This window comes from Morus notabilis, unplaced genomic scaffold, assembly GCF_000414095.1.
Source record: "Morus notabilis unplaced genomic scaffold, ASM41409v2 Scaffold789, whole genome shotgun sequence".
Lineage (NCBI taxonomy): Eukaryota > Viridiplantae > Streptophyta > Magnoliopsida > Rosales > Moraceae > Morus > Morus notabilis.
The window spans coordinates 829,552-844,754 of record NW_010364361.1 but is presented as its reverse complement, the minus strand read 5'-3'; the positions used below and the strand labels follow the sequence as shown (position 1 = coordinate 844,754).

The following is a 15,203-nucleotide window of genomic DNA, read 5'->3' as shown; positions in this document are numbered from 1 at the left end:
GTAACAACAACAACAACAACAACAATAATAATAATAATAATAATAATCATATTAATAATAATAATAATAATCATAATAATAATAATAATAATAACAACAACAACAACAACGACAATAACGACAATAACGACAACAACGATAATAAGGACAATAAGGACAATAATGACAACAATAATAATTGGATAAAACCTATCATATTAATAATAATAATAATAATCATAATAATAATAATAATAATAACAACAACAACAACAACGACAATAACGACAATAACGACAACAACGATAATAAGGACAATAAGGACAATAATGACAACAATAATAATTGGATAAAACCTTTTTTTGCATTTGTTATACTTTGTAAGTTGTTTCCTTATAAGTAGCCTAGAGAAAAAAAAATCTTGATCATTTAGACGGAGCTTTCTGACCAAAGTTATTTAGCAATTTTATCCTTTAAATTTCACGATTTAATAACTTTATCTCTGAACTTTTTATTCTAATAAATTATTCCAAAATTTTAAATAATTTCTAAATAGATATGACGGTTAAAATTTAGACAAAAACATTACGATAAAGAGCACTGCTATTAGGTTTCAATTTTTAGGCTTCACAACAACTCCAGATATGAGAAAAGAAAGAAAGAGAAAAGCAAATACCCCTTAGGCTCTGTTTAATTGGAACAATAGAGAGTAGAAAAGATGGAGAGAGGAAATAATTGTAACGATGAAGAGCATGAAGGATTGAGAGAATTATAGTAATCCTTCATGTTGTTTAGTAGGATAGAAGAAGTGTTGAAAAAGTGGATGATAATTATTTATTAAATTATTATATTGTCTATTTAAACTATTTGTTAACAATTAATTTAGAGAGTGAAATAGTCTTTTAAAGTTTAAAGTGAAAGATTGTTCGGATCCTTCCATCAATGGAAGGGTCTAATTTGGTGGCCATGAGGAAGACCTCATCCATCCACCTCTCCTCTCCTTACTCATCTCCCTCCAATCAAACAAGAGATTAGACCCCTCCCTCTATCTCTTTCTCTCCCTCTATCTATCTCTCCTATCAAACACACTCTTAAAGTCTACGAGTCTGAATTTTTACCTCTTACTCTTAATTAATATCCATTTTAGTTAAATAATTACATGAATAAAAATTGAATTAATCAATAATACGAGGTGAAAATTTAGGCGTATGCACTTCAAGAGTAAGTTTAATAATTTTATCGAGAAAAGTGGTCCTTTTGTTAGGACCCACCTGCTATATATGCCCAACACGCACTAAGGATTTAGTGTGGTACAAACCCAAAGGCTTCAGCCCTATGATAAGTTATTTATTTTTAAAAAAATAATTTAAAATGAAATTTTACTTGGCACATACAAGATAAATTTAAATCACTTATTTAATTTTAATGTTCTAAATTAGTGCCTAACTAACTATATTACGTCACACTATTTAAAATGTTGACTTCATTCATTTCGCTCATTCGAATGAAGAAGTTGAGTTAAAAACTAAATTTATATGAGAGAAAACATTGTAACTGAAAAAATTAAATTTTAATTTTTATGAGAAAAAATACTGTAACAAAAATTTAAGTTGTAAATTGAACTAATAAAGCGAATTGCACCTTTATTTTTTATGCTTTAATATTTAAGTTCATTAAATAGTATTACATGATATGGTTAGATATCATTTGTAATATATAAAAAATTGAGCAGATATTGTTTTTTAGTGGGTTTGAACTGATGATTTGAATCGTATACAAATAGAGTAATTTTTTCCCACTTTATCCTATAATTCAAAATATTTTCCTTCTCTAAAGGATAATTGGCATAGAGGGTACCTAATCTCTTTAGTAGGTGATAATTTAGTCCCTATTTTTTTTAATTTTGGTAAAATGGCCCCCGACGTCATTAAATTGGTGAAATTAAGTCATTTTCGTCCAGATTCATGAAATTACCTACGTTAAAACCCATGTGACCCCTCACGTAACCTGATTACAAGGGTTGTTTTCGTAAAATTATGATTTTATTCAATTTGAGGCTGATATTCTTCAGAAAAACGTGACAAAAGTTAAGGTTCTTGAAGTTTTTCTTCAAATTAGGGATGTAATGGAAGAAACCCCTTTGTGTGACTGTGAGAATCCAAAATCTACAAAGGTAATCACTTTTTGGACAGACTTCAACCTTGAGCACAGATTTTATAGGTGTCATTTACATGGAGTAAGTTTTGTTTTTCATTAAAATGGTTTTTGGAAATTCGGAATTTTAGATTTTGTGTTTGGAATCTGTTCTATATCTCTTTCCCAACGTGAAGGATGTCATCCTTACACCAATTTTGTCTGGAAATACTCACCCATATGTAGGAGATCGAAGATGATCATACATGGGTTGCTGAGAAAGGTTAATGATTTAGAAGCTCAACTTGAGAAAATCAACAATACCTACCGTGAGAGAGAAATTTCTAGAGAATCTATTGAAGACAATGCAAAAGCTAATTAATTCCGGTGGGAGTAGCACGTGGAAATGGGTTTTGTTCTTCATTTTTGTAATCGTGGTTGTTGTGGGGTAAAACCTTAAACCCCACATGAGGCAATGGTTGGGCGCCACGTGGCGCAATTAAAGCGTAAAATAATTGAGACAGGAGGGTACGGAGTGGTAGTAGAGCGCACTTCATGGACGTCAACCCTTGCTCAGTTAAATAACTCCGCTGAAGGGATCGACTGCAGGAAAGGAAGACCACGATATGGAGACGAATGCTTTACTGGCCATGAACGAAGATCGCTTCGAAAGAGCTGAAAGCGACGAACCCACCCACGTCCAGACTGAAGTGATAACTGTACAAAAGATTTGACATGTATTAAATGCATGCAGAATATGTGGCGAAGCTGGTGGAGAAAATCGGGCAGACTGGCTAAAATCTCAGTGATCAGAGACTACTGTTCCGGAGTTTGGTGAAGATATCATGAGATTTGATTAAACAATTGATAATTGACAGAGGTAATATGATGTATATATACAAGGAGAATGGCCTGAGAGGGATTCAGATTCTAGAACACCTTTATCCCCATAATTTGTAATTTCTACGAAGAATAATAAAACCCTCTCAGTGGATGTAACTCTATATTGGAGTGAACCACTATAATTTTTGGTGTTGTTATTCTTCTTTTGAGTCTATGAATCTTATCCCTAATCTATTCACAAATCACCAAAAAACTTATTATTAACCTGTTGACTAATTTTAACCCTCAACAGTGGTGTTTGTTTGTAAATTGAAAGGTGTATTGATGTAGGAATTTAATGTAGAAATTGTTTTGGATTTGCCTTGCTATTTTGTAATATAATATCCATTAATGGTAAGCAATGCAAATTTGATGATCAGTTCTTGTTACAGTGTTTGTTTTTGTTGACAAAATTTCAGTTTAAAGTTTTTTTTTACGACTTGTTTTGTTTAATTTATCGTTAATTTTGAATCAGTTTTATTGTTTCACCTTTTTGGTGATTTTATGGTTATTTGAAGGTGATTTTCTGGTGTTTCAAACCAGATTTTTTTTAATGGAGTTTCAAACCAAATTTGGTGATTTTATTTTAATTATTTGTTATTTGAAATCAATTTTATAGTTTGAGATTATTGGTGATTTTATGATGATTCAAACCAGTTTTTAGTGGTCAGTTTTATATTTTTAGGTTATTTTGTGGTGATTTTTTGTTTTGTTTTTATTTTTATTTTTTTGTCAATTTGGTTCTAGCTCCTTTAACTTGTCGCACAAGCATCTTCCCACCAACCTACTCTCACCGTAGTCAATGCAAGCTAAATCCGACTCAATGGAGGGTGAATCATCCAAATCAAACGCTCTCTCAATTTCCCACGAAAGAAATCCCCTTTTTAGAAAATCATAACTTTTGATTATCAAATTAGAATGATACGAATTTAGGAGATGGGTTTAGGGCAATTTTGTTTTTTTAGGGGTTACACAGGTTTAAATGTAGGTAATTTTACGGATCTAGACAAATTGGACTTAGGTTCAATAATTTAATAATGTTGGGATCATTTTGCTAAAAGTAAAAGAATAAGGACCGAACTGTCACCTACTAAAGAGGTTAGGGGCATTCTCCAAAAGATAGAAGTCTTTTTTTTAATGCAAAAAACATGTCATTAATAAAAAAAAAAAACCATGAAGCTTATAGAGAACTCAATATAGAAAACTTGATACAACAAATTAAAATCGATAGATCCATTGGCGTCCTAGTACAGGGATCCAAGGTCCAATAATGGACACAATTTGGAGCATTTCTCTTGGCTCGTTTAATTCTCCTTCCATGTTTGGATCTCCCGAAAGGACTATAGCAAACTATATGTAAAGACCGACCTCTAAAAGACAGTATTCTTTTAGATCACGCTCACCGAAACGGGAGATCTGGCTAAAGACATATAGAATATAAAGAACAACCCAAAACCCCACAAGGTTATAAATTGGTGGGAGAACACGACAAAAAACAACAAAAACAACCAAGGCCACACATATCTAATGATTTGTAGGGAATTTTAGGGAAAAACAAACACCAACACCAGCTGAATGATTGTCTTTATTCCACGAACAACTAAAAAAAGAGAAGAAAATACCAATATGGACTCCACCATCGTGTAGATCAACTGACGCAAAGCATGTGGGTGTATTTTAGAAGTCGATTGACCGGAGACGTGCTTCCAGTAGGCGGCCAAACTATTCTCCTTCTTCCTCGCTCTTTCTCGAATTATCTCACTAGAAAACTTAAAAAAAAAGATCATATATTCCCATTTTTATTATTTTCTCTTAAAATAGAGGAGGTAAAAAGTCACAAATGGCTGCCCTAGAAAAAATAAAGGGTAAAAACTGAAAAAATTATTGATGACCACTAAATTGCTACCAAACGAATTACAAATTCTATGAAAACATAGATTCTCCTATAAAAAAAATAAAAAATAAAAAAAAAAACTAGACAAAAAGATACGAAAAATATACTAAGGAGACGTTTGGTTCATAGATTAAAATTATTTTTAATTTACGTATATTTTTTATGAGAAAAAATATTATAACGAATCACGAACTATGATTCGAATCAGGTTACGAATCCTCTAACCAAACAACCCCTAAAATAATTATTTAACAAAGTAAAATTAATAAAATAATATTTATTTTTTATAAAAAATGATCACCTTATCTCTTTTTATAAAAAGTGATCGTTTTTAGTTATTTTTAAAAAGGCCTCGAAAGACACCCACTTTCAATTCTGACAGCCAAGGAAAAAATGAAGTCCTTTCTATCGCAGTCAATAGTTTTATTTTTATTTTTTAAAATATTTGTTTGAACGTCTCTTATTTAACCTCAATATGAATATATATGAATGTATATACGCATATAATAACCTGGTAGCCAGCCTCTGTTTCTGGAAGAATCTCAGGACCATTTTGCTTCAATAATATACCCATTATTCCTTCGCTTCTTAGCTTCTTCAATCTCTCCCCTTTCAGACCCATTCTTTCGCGTTCAGTTTTGAGGTATCCTTCTCTCTCTTTCTCTCTCTATTGTTTATTTATTTATTTATTTATTTTTCGTATAATAGTGGGTTTATGCTCTTTTTTGCGGATTTGCAGATCCTCTTTTTTCAAGTGATATTATATTTTATTCAAATCAGTCCTCTTCTCTTCTATGGGGTGGTGTTATTCATGTGGATTAGTTTTGGGCATTTGCTTTTTTTATTTATTTTTATGGCACTTTCTGACGTGATATAAACTGGATTATCTCGTGATTTTGTTTTTGTTTTTGTTTTTTTAATATATGGGTGTGGCTCAAAATAAGAACTTGTTAGTCTTTTCCGTATGTGATTTAGTTTTTCCAGAATTTCAGTCTTTCTCTCTCTCTCTCTCTCTCTCTCTCTCTCTCTATATATATATATGTGTATATATGTGTATATATCTTCTTCATCTTCTTGTTAACTGACTGAGGTATGTATTGCTTTTTGATTAATTTATTTTCGTTTCTGGGAAATTGGATTCTTCTTGAATTTTACTCTCAAATGCGTATTTCCAGAATCTTCGTGTATTATCTGCCTTTCTTCTGAGCAAAATTATTCGCGATCGTGTATTTACTTTATGCCTGGTTGAAGCTTTTGGTGATTGCTTGGTGTTCATGATCATCTTGGCAGTTTCTGTTGAGAAAAGTACACACACACGCACACACACACACACACATTACTTTTTTTCAAGTGAAATAGGCTTCTGATGAAGAACCATTGATTTATTTGATTTTTTAGAAAATGGGGTGTGTACACGCGCACACACACACACACGCATACATATATTCTTCCCTCCAGTGCTTTTTCTTGTTCATCAATGCCTGCGGTGTTGTTTTCTGGTGTTTTATTAGGATTAGGATTAGGATTTTTTTTATTTTTTTTATTTTTAAAGTCTACTTGAATTAGGATTCCTACTCAGATTCGGGCTTGATTAGTCTATGTAAAAGGCTTTAGGCTTGTGCTTTCAGTCCTCTTCTTCTTCTTATTATTTTTTAAATAATAATAATAACATTTATTTTGGAGTATTTTATACTATCTACTGCCGTGTTTGCAGATGGAAACTGTAAGTATCCGGTATTCTTGTCGCTATGGCTTTCAAATACTTGAATTTTTTGGAGACTGGGTTAGTTAGGATAGAATAGGAGCCAGTGCATTTAACAATGGCTTTTATTCGTTGCATTCTGTAATTTGGTGGCCTTTAGGAATATGTTGATGTTCCAGAAATTATTTTTTCTTTAGTTGCTTGAAGCAGCTTATTCTTTTGTTTTCTACATTTTTGCCGTAGATGGCTACTTGTTTAGATGGAATTAAAAACGTATATTGGTGTTAGACTGGATCTACTTGTTTAGATGGAATTAAGAACGTATATCGGTGTTAGACTGGATAGCTTCTGTTCGTTGCGTTGTGTGAATTTGGTTGCCTTTAGGAATTTGTTGGTGTTCCTGAGCTTCTTTTTCTTTATTTGCTTGAGGCGTCTATTCATATGTTTGTTACCTTTCAGCCGCAGTTAGAGAGCTTTTTTGAATGGAATTTAAAATTTTCAGAGCGTTTGTTATTGTAATCTTAATAATTGTCATGAATAATAAGCTTCTTTATGTTATAGGTGAAATAATAATGTGCTAGCATATTCACTGATGGAGTTTAAATTAAAAACGCATTTTGGTGATTGTTTGTTTCCAGATGGAAGAGCAAAACTCTGAACATGGGCATATAATTGAAGTGCATGGAGAGGTTCCAGATGAAGACAAAAGCTTGCGCGGGATTAAGATTTGTGGGGAAGCACCATGTGGATTTTCGGATGCCAAGGCAAGTTCTAAAGATGCGCAGGAACGATCAGCATCCATGCGGAAACTTTTAATTGCAGTAGGACTGTGTGTTGTTTTCATGACTGTGGAAGTTATTGGAGGTATTCAAGCCAACAGTCTTGCGATTTTGACAGACGCAGCTCATTTACTATCAGATGTTGCAGCATTTGCAATTTCTTTGTTCTCAATCTGGGCATCAGGTTGGGAGGCGACTCCTCGCCAATCTTATGGTTTCTTCAGGATCGAAATATTGGGCGCTCTTGTTTCTATTCAAATGATATGGCTTCTTGCTGGAATCCTTGTTTATGAAGCCATTGCTAGACTTATCAATGATACTGGTGAAGTTAAGGGCTTTCTCATGTTTGTTGTCTCTGCATTTGGTTTGGTGGTTAATATTGCTATGGCAATCTTGTTGGGTCATGATCACGGCCATGGGCATGATCACGGCCATGGGCATGATCATGGACATGGGGGCCATAGTCATGGCCATGAAGGTTATGACGATAGACATCACCATGGGATAAGTGTCACCAGACATCACCATCACCATCACCATCATGATCATGATGATCATGATCATGCTCACCAAGGGAGGCCGTCACAACATGATAACGAGCAGCATAATGCTAATGAAGCTGGTCTCACTGAGCCTCTTCTTAATAATTGCTGTGAAGGTGAAACGAAAGCTGCAGGTGGAGCCAAACCGAAAAGGCAATGGAATATCAACATACAAGGGGCTTATCTTCATGTACTTGGGGACTCTATTCAGAGTGTTGGAGTGATGATTGGTGGGGCAATTATATGGTATAAGCCTGAGTGGAAGATCATCGATCTCATATGCACGCTCATTTTTTCAGTAGTTGTGCTGGGAACGACAATCAGGATGCTGCGGAACATTCTGGAGGTTCTGATGGAGAGCACACCTAGGGAGATCGACGCCACAAAGCTTGAGAAAGGTCTCTGCGAGATGGAGGAAGTCGTTGCCATACACGAGCTGCACATTTGGGCCATTACCGTTGGTAAGGTCTTGCTGGCCTGCCATGTTATAGTTAAGCCGGATGCCGATGCTGATATGGTACTAGATAAGGTCATAGACTATATCAGGAGAGAGTATAACATCAGTCATGTGACAATTCAAATTGAGCGTCAGTAGATCTTGTGGAGGCGATTAGCTTTAGGTAGAGTATTGTATTTAGTTGAGCTAATCTCTCAAACTTATCTTTCTCTTTTTAGTTCAAAATATTGTTTAAGCAAGCTCTTTGCCTTAATTCTTCTCTTATTTTAATATATAATGCGCATATTGTTGGCAGAAATTTTGTTTCTTACCCGGTCTCTCTCAATGCCTGAACTCCCTCCATCATTTAGGGAATAATATGAAAACTCCGCAACATATATCTCTTATACTCTCTTTAGGATTTTGCAATTTCTGGTGATCTATTCTCGCTTTTATTACAAGTGAAACTAGTTTGGATGATTAGGTTCCTAAGCATCTAGAAACTTGCTTCTCTTTTGTCTGCACACCTTTTAATTGTGATTGTATTTACATGCTGGCATTTTATGAAAACCTGGTACGGTGTTTGCCTGTATGGGAAATTACAATGTTGTGTGATTTTATATCATCACCGCACATTTTCAATCAATGACAACGTCTGACGGTAACTCTGCGACTCACTGATTATGATACAGGTCTCACATAGATTAAGATGTCAAATTTTAACTAGTTCAAAAATCAGTAGTGATAACCACCACTGATGATAGCAATTTTCGAGGAAAAAAACGGTCATAGAAACTTTAGGATTAAACACCCCTTTTCTTATAATTTGATGTTCCTGTATAAGTATGTTTTGAGGGGAAAGAAATGTCTGTGGAATGGTTTTGAGGGGAGAAAATTATTTTTATTGAGTGTGATGCATGATATAACATACAAAACAAGTCTAAATGAATTTCATGCCCTTTTGAGGACCTCAATGACTGAAAAATTAAAGGCAGAACATGCCACATGAATGCTAGAAAATCCTGTTTCTTTTGCTAGACTTTGAAATTCCTTTTCTGCTCTCTCCTTCCCTGTGATGTTTGTGTTCATCATGAACATGTCAAATTGAAACAAGCTTCTAGCAGCAAGGCTAGTTTCCAGACTATCACTTTTCCATGGTCTGGTAAGGCCTCAGCAATTCTGTAGTATCACCAAGCTGTTCTCGTCATCCCAAGCGTGTAACATCCACTGTTTCATTCAAGTTTCCAAATCATTGCATCAGTTTAAGAGCCTCAAAAACAAAATTTTCTGATGTGTTGAAATTATTATTATTATTTTTTTAAAAGGTTACAAGTTAGATAGAATGACATTAATTTACTGGTGGATATGCAGTAAAGCATGTGAATAGGACATGGCCAATTGAAATTGACCTTCATGAAAATGGCGTCTCCTTTGGGAATGGCAACAAACATATCTCCTGCACAGTGCTCAATACCTGAAGCAAAATTACCCAAGATATTAAGACTGAAAAACGAACCAAACTGACTTCTACAAGGCCACTATAGTTGGTTATCATTAATTCTACTAAAACTTGAATGACCATTAAAATTGTGATTCGTACGTGGTTGCATACTTAGTCTAACCGTAAATTTACATCTAACTCTATTTTAAGGTGTATAATTCAAAATTCTTCACCCCATATTAAAAAGAAATGTAATTCTTACTTGCACAAATCACTATTTGCTCATAGAATTAGTGAAATGTCGTTTTCTTTTACCCTTAAATCAAGAAGTTAAATCTCAAGTAACAAGCATCTTCTTTCCTATTAGGAAATTGAAACATTTTCTGTAAGTTTGGAACATATTCATACCAGCATAAGTTGGAGACTTGTCTTAAAACAGAAGCCAAATCAAAGTTGATGCCCTTGATTGTAGGGTACTTGGAGATGATCATGTTAAGGATAGTGCCATCCACCACCACCCACATCCACTAGAGAAGTTAAACCTTCAAAACATTGATAAATCTCCAAAATCCTCTTCATTAGTATGGGGTTAAATTCCTTCATTGAACACTTGAAAAGCTCACCAAATCTATCATCCTTCCTAACGTACTCAACCATATTCATTCCATGGGCCCTTTCATATGGATGACCACCTTCCATAACTGCATCTTTCACATGGTGCCTGTTGTGACAGATTATTATTATTATTGTTGTTGTTGTTGTTGTTAAGTTTCTTTATGAGAAGGCATATAATCTCGTCAACTGAAATGACCATGGACTTTGAAGATAATCAATCCAATTAATTCAGTCTTTGGTTAACATTCAAATCAAGCCAATTAGTGGAATTTTATAGTGAGCTGCTTTATAACTTGGATTAGACACATGATCCAGTGAAATATGTGAGAAGTACCCAATACAAAATAGAGAAAAAAAAAAAAAAAGAAAAAAAAAAAAAAAGAAAAAAAAAAAAAAAGAAAAAAAAAAAAAAAGAAAAAAAAAAAAAAAGAAAAAAAAAAAAAAAAAAAGAGAGACGTAATGCCAAAGTTCTATTGCAATTGCAGAGAAAATCTAATTAGTTGAATAAACTATCAAAGAGGGTTTATATAGCCTTACAAGCATAATAATAAAAGACTAATCTACCCTTACTAATAAAGAGGAATAATCAAATAACCAATCCTAACTCTAAAATAAAGATAAATATCATTAACAAAATATACACCCAAAAATCAATTCAAAATTTACACACAATAAATTGTACATAACTAAAATATTAGCTTAGTTTTTCCACTTAAAACCAAAACCATTCTGACCCAATTCACATAATCTTAAATCCAATTCAATCAAGATAAGATAAGATATCAAATCAATATGGATTAGATCACTTTATATCAGTCGAAAAGTGAATTGCATAATTCTCATCCAAAATCAATAAACTAAAATGAAAGAATTGCTCTAGCAAATATATAGATATGAATTACCAAATATCCATGTAGACCTTGTCCTGCATCAAAAACATTAAAGGTGCCATGGAAGCTCCCTCATGGTTTGGAACAAAGTACTTAGAAAACTGGTGACAACCCATGAAGCCTAAGAGCCTTCCCATCAGATTGGCTGTGGGAAACCGAACAGGTGAGAACCGAATGAGCAGAAAGAAGGCGATCGAGAACCAAAGAGGCATCTCGGTTCTGAGCCTTGAGCTCTGATGCTACTTGGGAAGCTGAGAGAAGAGCTCCTGGACCAGCTTTTTTAATGATCTCAAGCACACCAAGCTCCAAAGCTGCTGCTTTCATTGCCATAGGAAGAACAGAAGCGCTTGCGAGTTGCATGGCGTATTGAGAAGACTTTTCATCTTCTTCTATGGAGTTCCTCATCTCGTTTTCCATTGAGTTCATGTTTTGGTTGAGATTTGATCAATCAAAGTCGGTTATAAGGCTGAGTTTTTTTTTTGTTTAAAATTTTATATGTTATTTATCAGCCACTTACTTTTGACTATTCTTTGAGTTGTCCTTTTGAATTGAAACAAAACTTTGGACCATGATGAAAAAATATCTACATCATTGAAAAATTAGAGACAAAAGGAGCTTCATTAGAAGGGCGCAAAGCTAAAGGCAAAAACAACTAAGGGAAAAAGCAAATTAAGCTGCAACACCTACACAATATTAGAGACTATTTCGCAAATAACCACACACCCAATAATAAGAAAAAGAATCTCGAATGAGATAACCATTGTCCCAACTCATGTACCCAAAAATTTATTCAACACCGAGTCCAACGAAACTAACAAAATTACTTTCATATTAAAAAAAAAAAAAAAAAAAAAAAAAAAAAAAAAAAAAAAAAAAGAACTTTCATATTACAATATGGAAATACATACTCGCATATTTTTCCACCAATTTTTTCACACCCATTAACATTCCAGTTGACCTTGGCATTTTAAGGTTTGGAAGGGGAGGAATTAAAAATCTGTACATCTTTGGAAGCTTAATCAGAAAATTCAGTTTTCCTAATGGTCACGGAACTGAGCTCTAATTATTTTTTGTGCTCTACTTAACATTTCCAAGCTATTGCATATATTCCAAAGGTTCAGAAGTGGAGAAATTAAAAAGATATCCATAAGGACCATAACGATTATAATGTCAATCAACGGGGATCTGTAATTGTTTAGAGCATAAAGGCAAAATAGAGCATACCCTTTTGAAATATTACATTACATCTATCTACCTAAATGCACATGGGGAGAAAAGAAAGAGCAATGTCACTATCATCTAATAGAAGGTGGATTTTGCAGCGTGGGACTCACAAGTGGAACCCGCCTTCTATTAAATGGTGGTGCTTAGCATTAGTAATGCCCTTAAACATCTTACAAGTGGAACCGTCTTCTATTAAATGGTGGTGCTTAGCATTAGTGATGCCCTTAAACATCTTTCGAAAAGAAATAGAGTACATTTATGTTATCTAACGGCGCAAACACATCAAGTTTTTTTGAACATGTCTAAGCAGCACTCGGTTGCGAGTCCTCTGTCCCAAAATTTTTTGTAGAACTCGGCATATGTGAAGCTCCTGTAGACCGCGGGTTCATCCTCGTTGATCAAGTGCTTGGCGGGCTCTACAATTGCATCTGGTGATGGACAGTAAAAAGTTGGGATAGATATACGTTCCTTGTTGCAGTTAACCACGGCTCGATGTAGAACACTTTTGTACCGATCATTGCTAATTACCTAATTAATTAACACAAAGAACAAGAAATTAGTAGACAACTTTCTTCGCTTCCCACATAACGATTTGATTTTGATGAAACCGAAAAGTTCTATACATCAGAAGAGTCTAATTCAGCTTTATTTTTTTTAGTCTTCAATACATGTATACCAATACAACCAATAGTATATGTCACACTTTTAAATGTGTCTCTCTATTTTGATGCAATAACATATGACAACATAACACTCTATAGCAACTTTTATCTTTTGGTTCAGAGCACTTCTATTCATCCACAGAGTTCTAATTCTATGTAATTGTGTCAATTTCATAGGTTGAAAAACGTTTTGTTCAGCTTTTTTTTTCCTTTTTTTTTTAAATGACTCACACGCAAATGTCAACTTAATAAGAGTTGTTTTTGAATAAGAATAGTGCTACAACTAACAACTTATACCATTTTCCTTTAATATGTGTATTACACGACGAGATAAGTAACTCAAAAAACAAAAATAAAAAAACAAAAACAAAAAACTTTCTTTTATTTTATAATCTCTCCTAAAATAATCTCTGGACAAAGATCTGGTTGACCAATCCACCATACTTCAGTATGTTAATATTATTTTCCCCTCCAACAAACAGGCATTTTTTCTACCCTACCGAACTCTATGACTCACATCCCATTACTTTCTTGTCCATTGATCTTGGCCCACTTTCCAAAGAACAAAAAGGGAATGACAAGAAATAGAAAAAAAAAAAAAAAAAACGATTAAAATAAAAAAGTTGTAATCAATGGGAATCAGACTTGGGAGCAAACAAATGATAAGAAAAAGGGGATGAAAAGTAGGGGAAAAAGAATGGTAAAAATAACAAAAAGCGCAGGAACAGGATTTGAAAACAAATGATGAAAAGAAAAACATACAAACAAACAAACGCAAGAAAAAGAGTTGGGTACAAATAAACAGTACCTGCATCTGATCACCAATGTTGACAATGAAAGTGTTGGGAATAGGATTGACTGCAACCCAGTTTCCATTTCTGAGGACCTGAAGTCCAGGAACATCATCTTGGAGCAGAACTGTGATCAGATTCGGATCGGTGTGACCGGGCAATCCATAAGTGAGATCTGGCTGTGGACATGGTGGGTAGTAATTCATTGCCATGTGTTGCCCATGCCTGCCCAATGCATTCTCAATGTAGCCCACGTTTAGGCCTAAGCTCTCCGATATCGCCTCCAATAATCTCAGAACTAGTCCTCTCACGCTCGTGCAGTAATTAGCTACGTCTTTTCTGCGAAGCGGAAAAAAAAACTCAAATTCTGTTAGTTTTGCATATATATACTGTTCGATTCTTTATATGATAAATCAAATTTTGTTAGTTTTGCATATATATATGCTGTTCGATTCTTTATATGATGTGACGTTCAGAAACACGCAAAGCAACGAGTACACATAGAAATGGTTGTGACCTAAAGGATGGAGGGTTTGTTGGCCATTCGTTGATGAAGTCCTCAAGAGGGTAGCAATAGAGCCTCAGAAAGTCCCTCCAGTTTGCCACTTTCTCAGTCTTGACATTAAAGCTAGTGGAAAGCCTAGTGGTTTTCGAAGGGTCGTCGGAGTAGTTCTTCAGCCTCTCCGACTCCGGTAATCTAAAAAACTCCCTTGCTAATCGCAGCATGTTGTTAACAATCTCCTCTGGTATCCCGTGGTTTGTAACCTAAAAAGAATAAAACAAAGCCCAGTTAGAACAATTACATGACCACCAGAATCATGTCAGAATCAAACAGTAAGTAAATTCGACAGTATTTATTACTGCGCGAAACTCTCGAGAATATACAAATAAACATGAACATACATATATATAAATATATATATATATATATATATATATATATACCTGAAAAAAACCATCATGTTGGCAAGCTTGGCCAATCTGTTTGACAATATCGCGGTGGTTTGGGCCTCGGAGGCCTTGAAGATCAATGAGAGGAATGGAAGCGCCGGACGTGTGAACTTTGTCGAGATTCGGGCGGTCGGACATAGGACGGATGTAGTTAGACGGAACATATTTCACGTCGGATGCTAAGTCGGCAAGCAGTAGCTTTGTGGCAGCCATTGTTATTAATGCAAAGACAGTAGAAAATGAAGAGTACTACTTGAGATTTGGCTTGATAAGGTCATGTGG

General features: G+C 34.4%; 2 protein-coding genes and 1 pseudogene across 2 annotated transcripts; 1 reads left to right on the top strand and 2 right to left on the bottom strand.

Annotated features, from left to right (window-relative positions):
• Positions 1-5,256: 5,256 nt before the first annotated feature.
• Positions 5,257-8,666, top strand: LOC21406855 (metal tolerance protein 1). Its single transcript, XM_010106603.2, has 2 exons — positions 5,257-5,531; positions 7,229-8,666. The coding sequence occupies exon 2, from the start codon at positions 7,229-7,231 to the stop codon at positions 8,504-8,506; it is 1,278 nt and encodes a 425-aa protein (XP_010104905.1). The 5' UTR covers positions 5,257-5,531; the 3' UTR covers positions 8,507-8,666.
• Positions 8,667-9,238: 572 nt separating this feature from the next.
• On the bottom strand, positions 9,239-11,756 carry LOC21406854 (annotated as a pseudogene).
• A 751-nt stretch (positions 11,757-12,507) lies between these two features.
• LOC21406852 (protein DMR6-LIKE OXYGENASE 2) lies at positions 12,508-15,203 on the bottom strand. The gene is made up of 4 exons (XM_010106600.2): positions 14,916-15,203; positions 14,488-14,735; positions 13,988-14,309; positions 12,508-13,045 (listed from the first exon to the last, which is right to left on the bottom strand). The coding sequence occupies exons 1-4, from the start codon at positions 15,132-15,134 to the stop codon at positions 12,800-12,802; spliced, it is 1,035 nt and encodes a 344-aa protein (XP_010104902.1). The 5' UTR covers positions 15,135-15,203; the 3' UTR covers positions 12,508-12,799.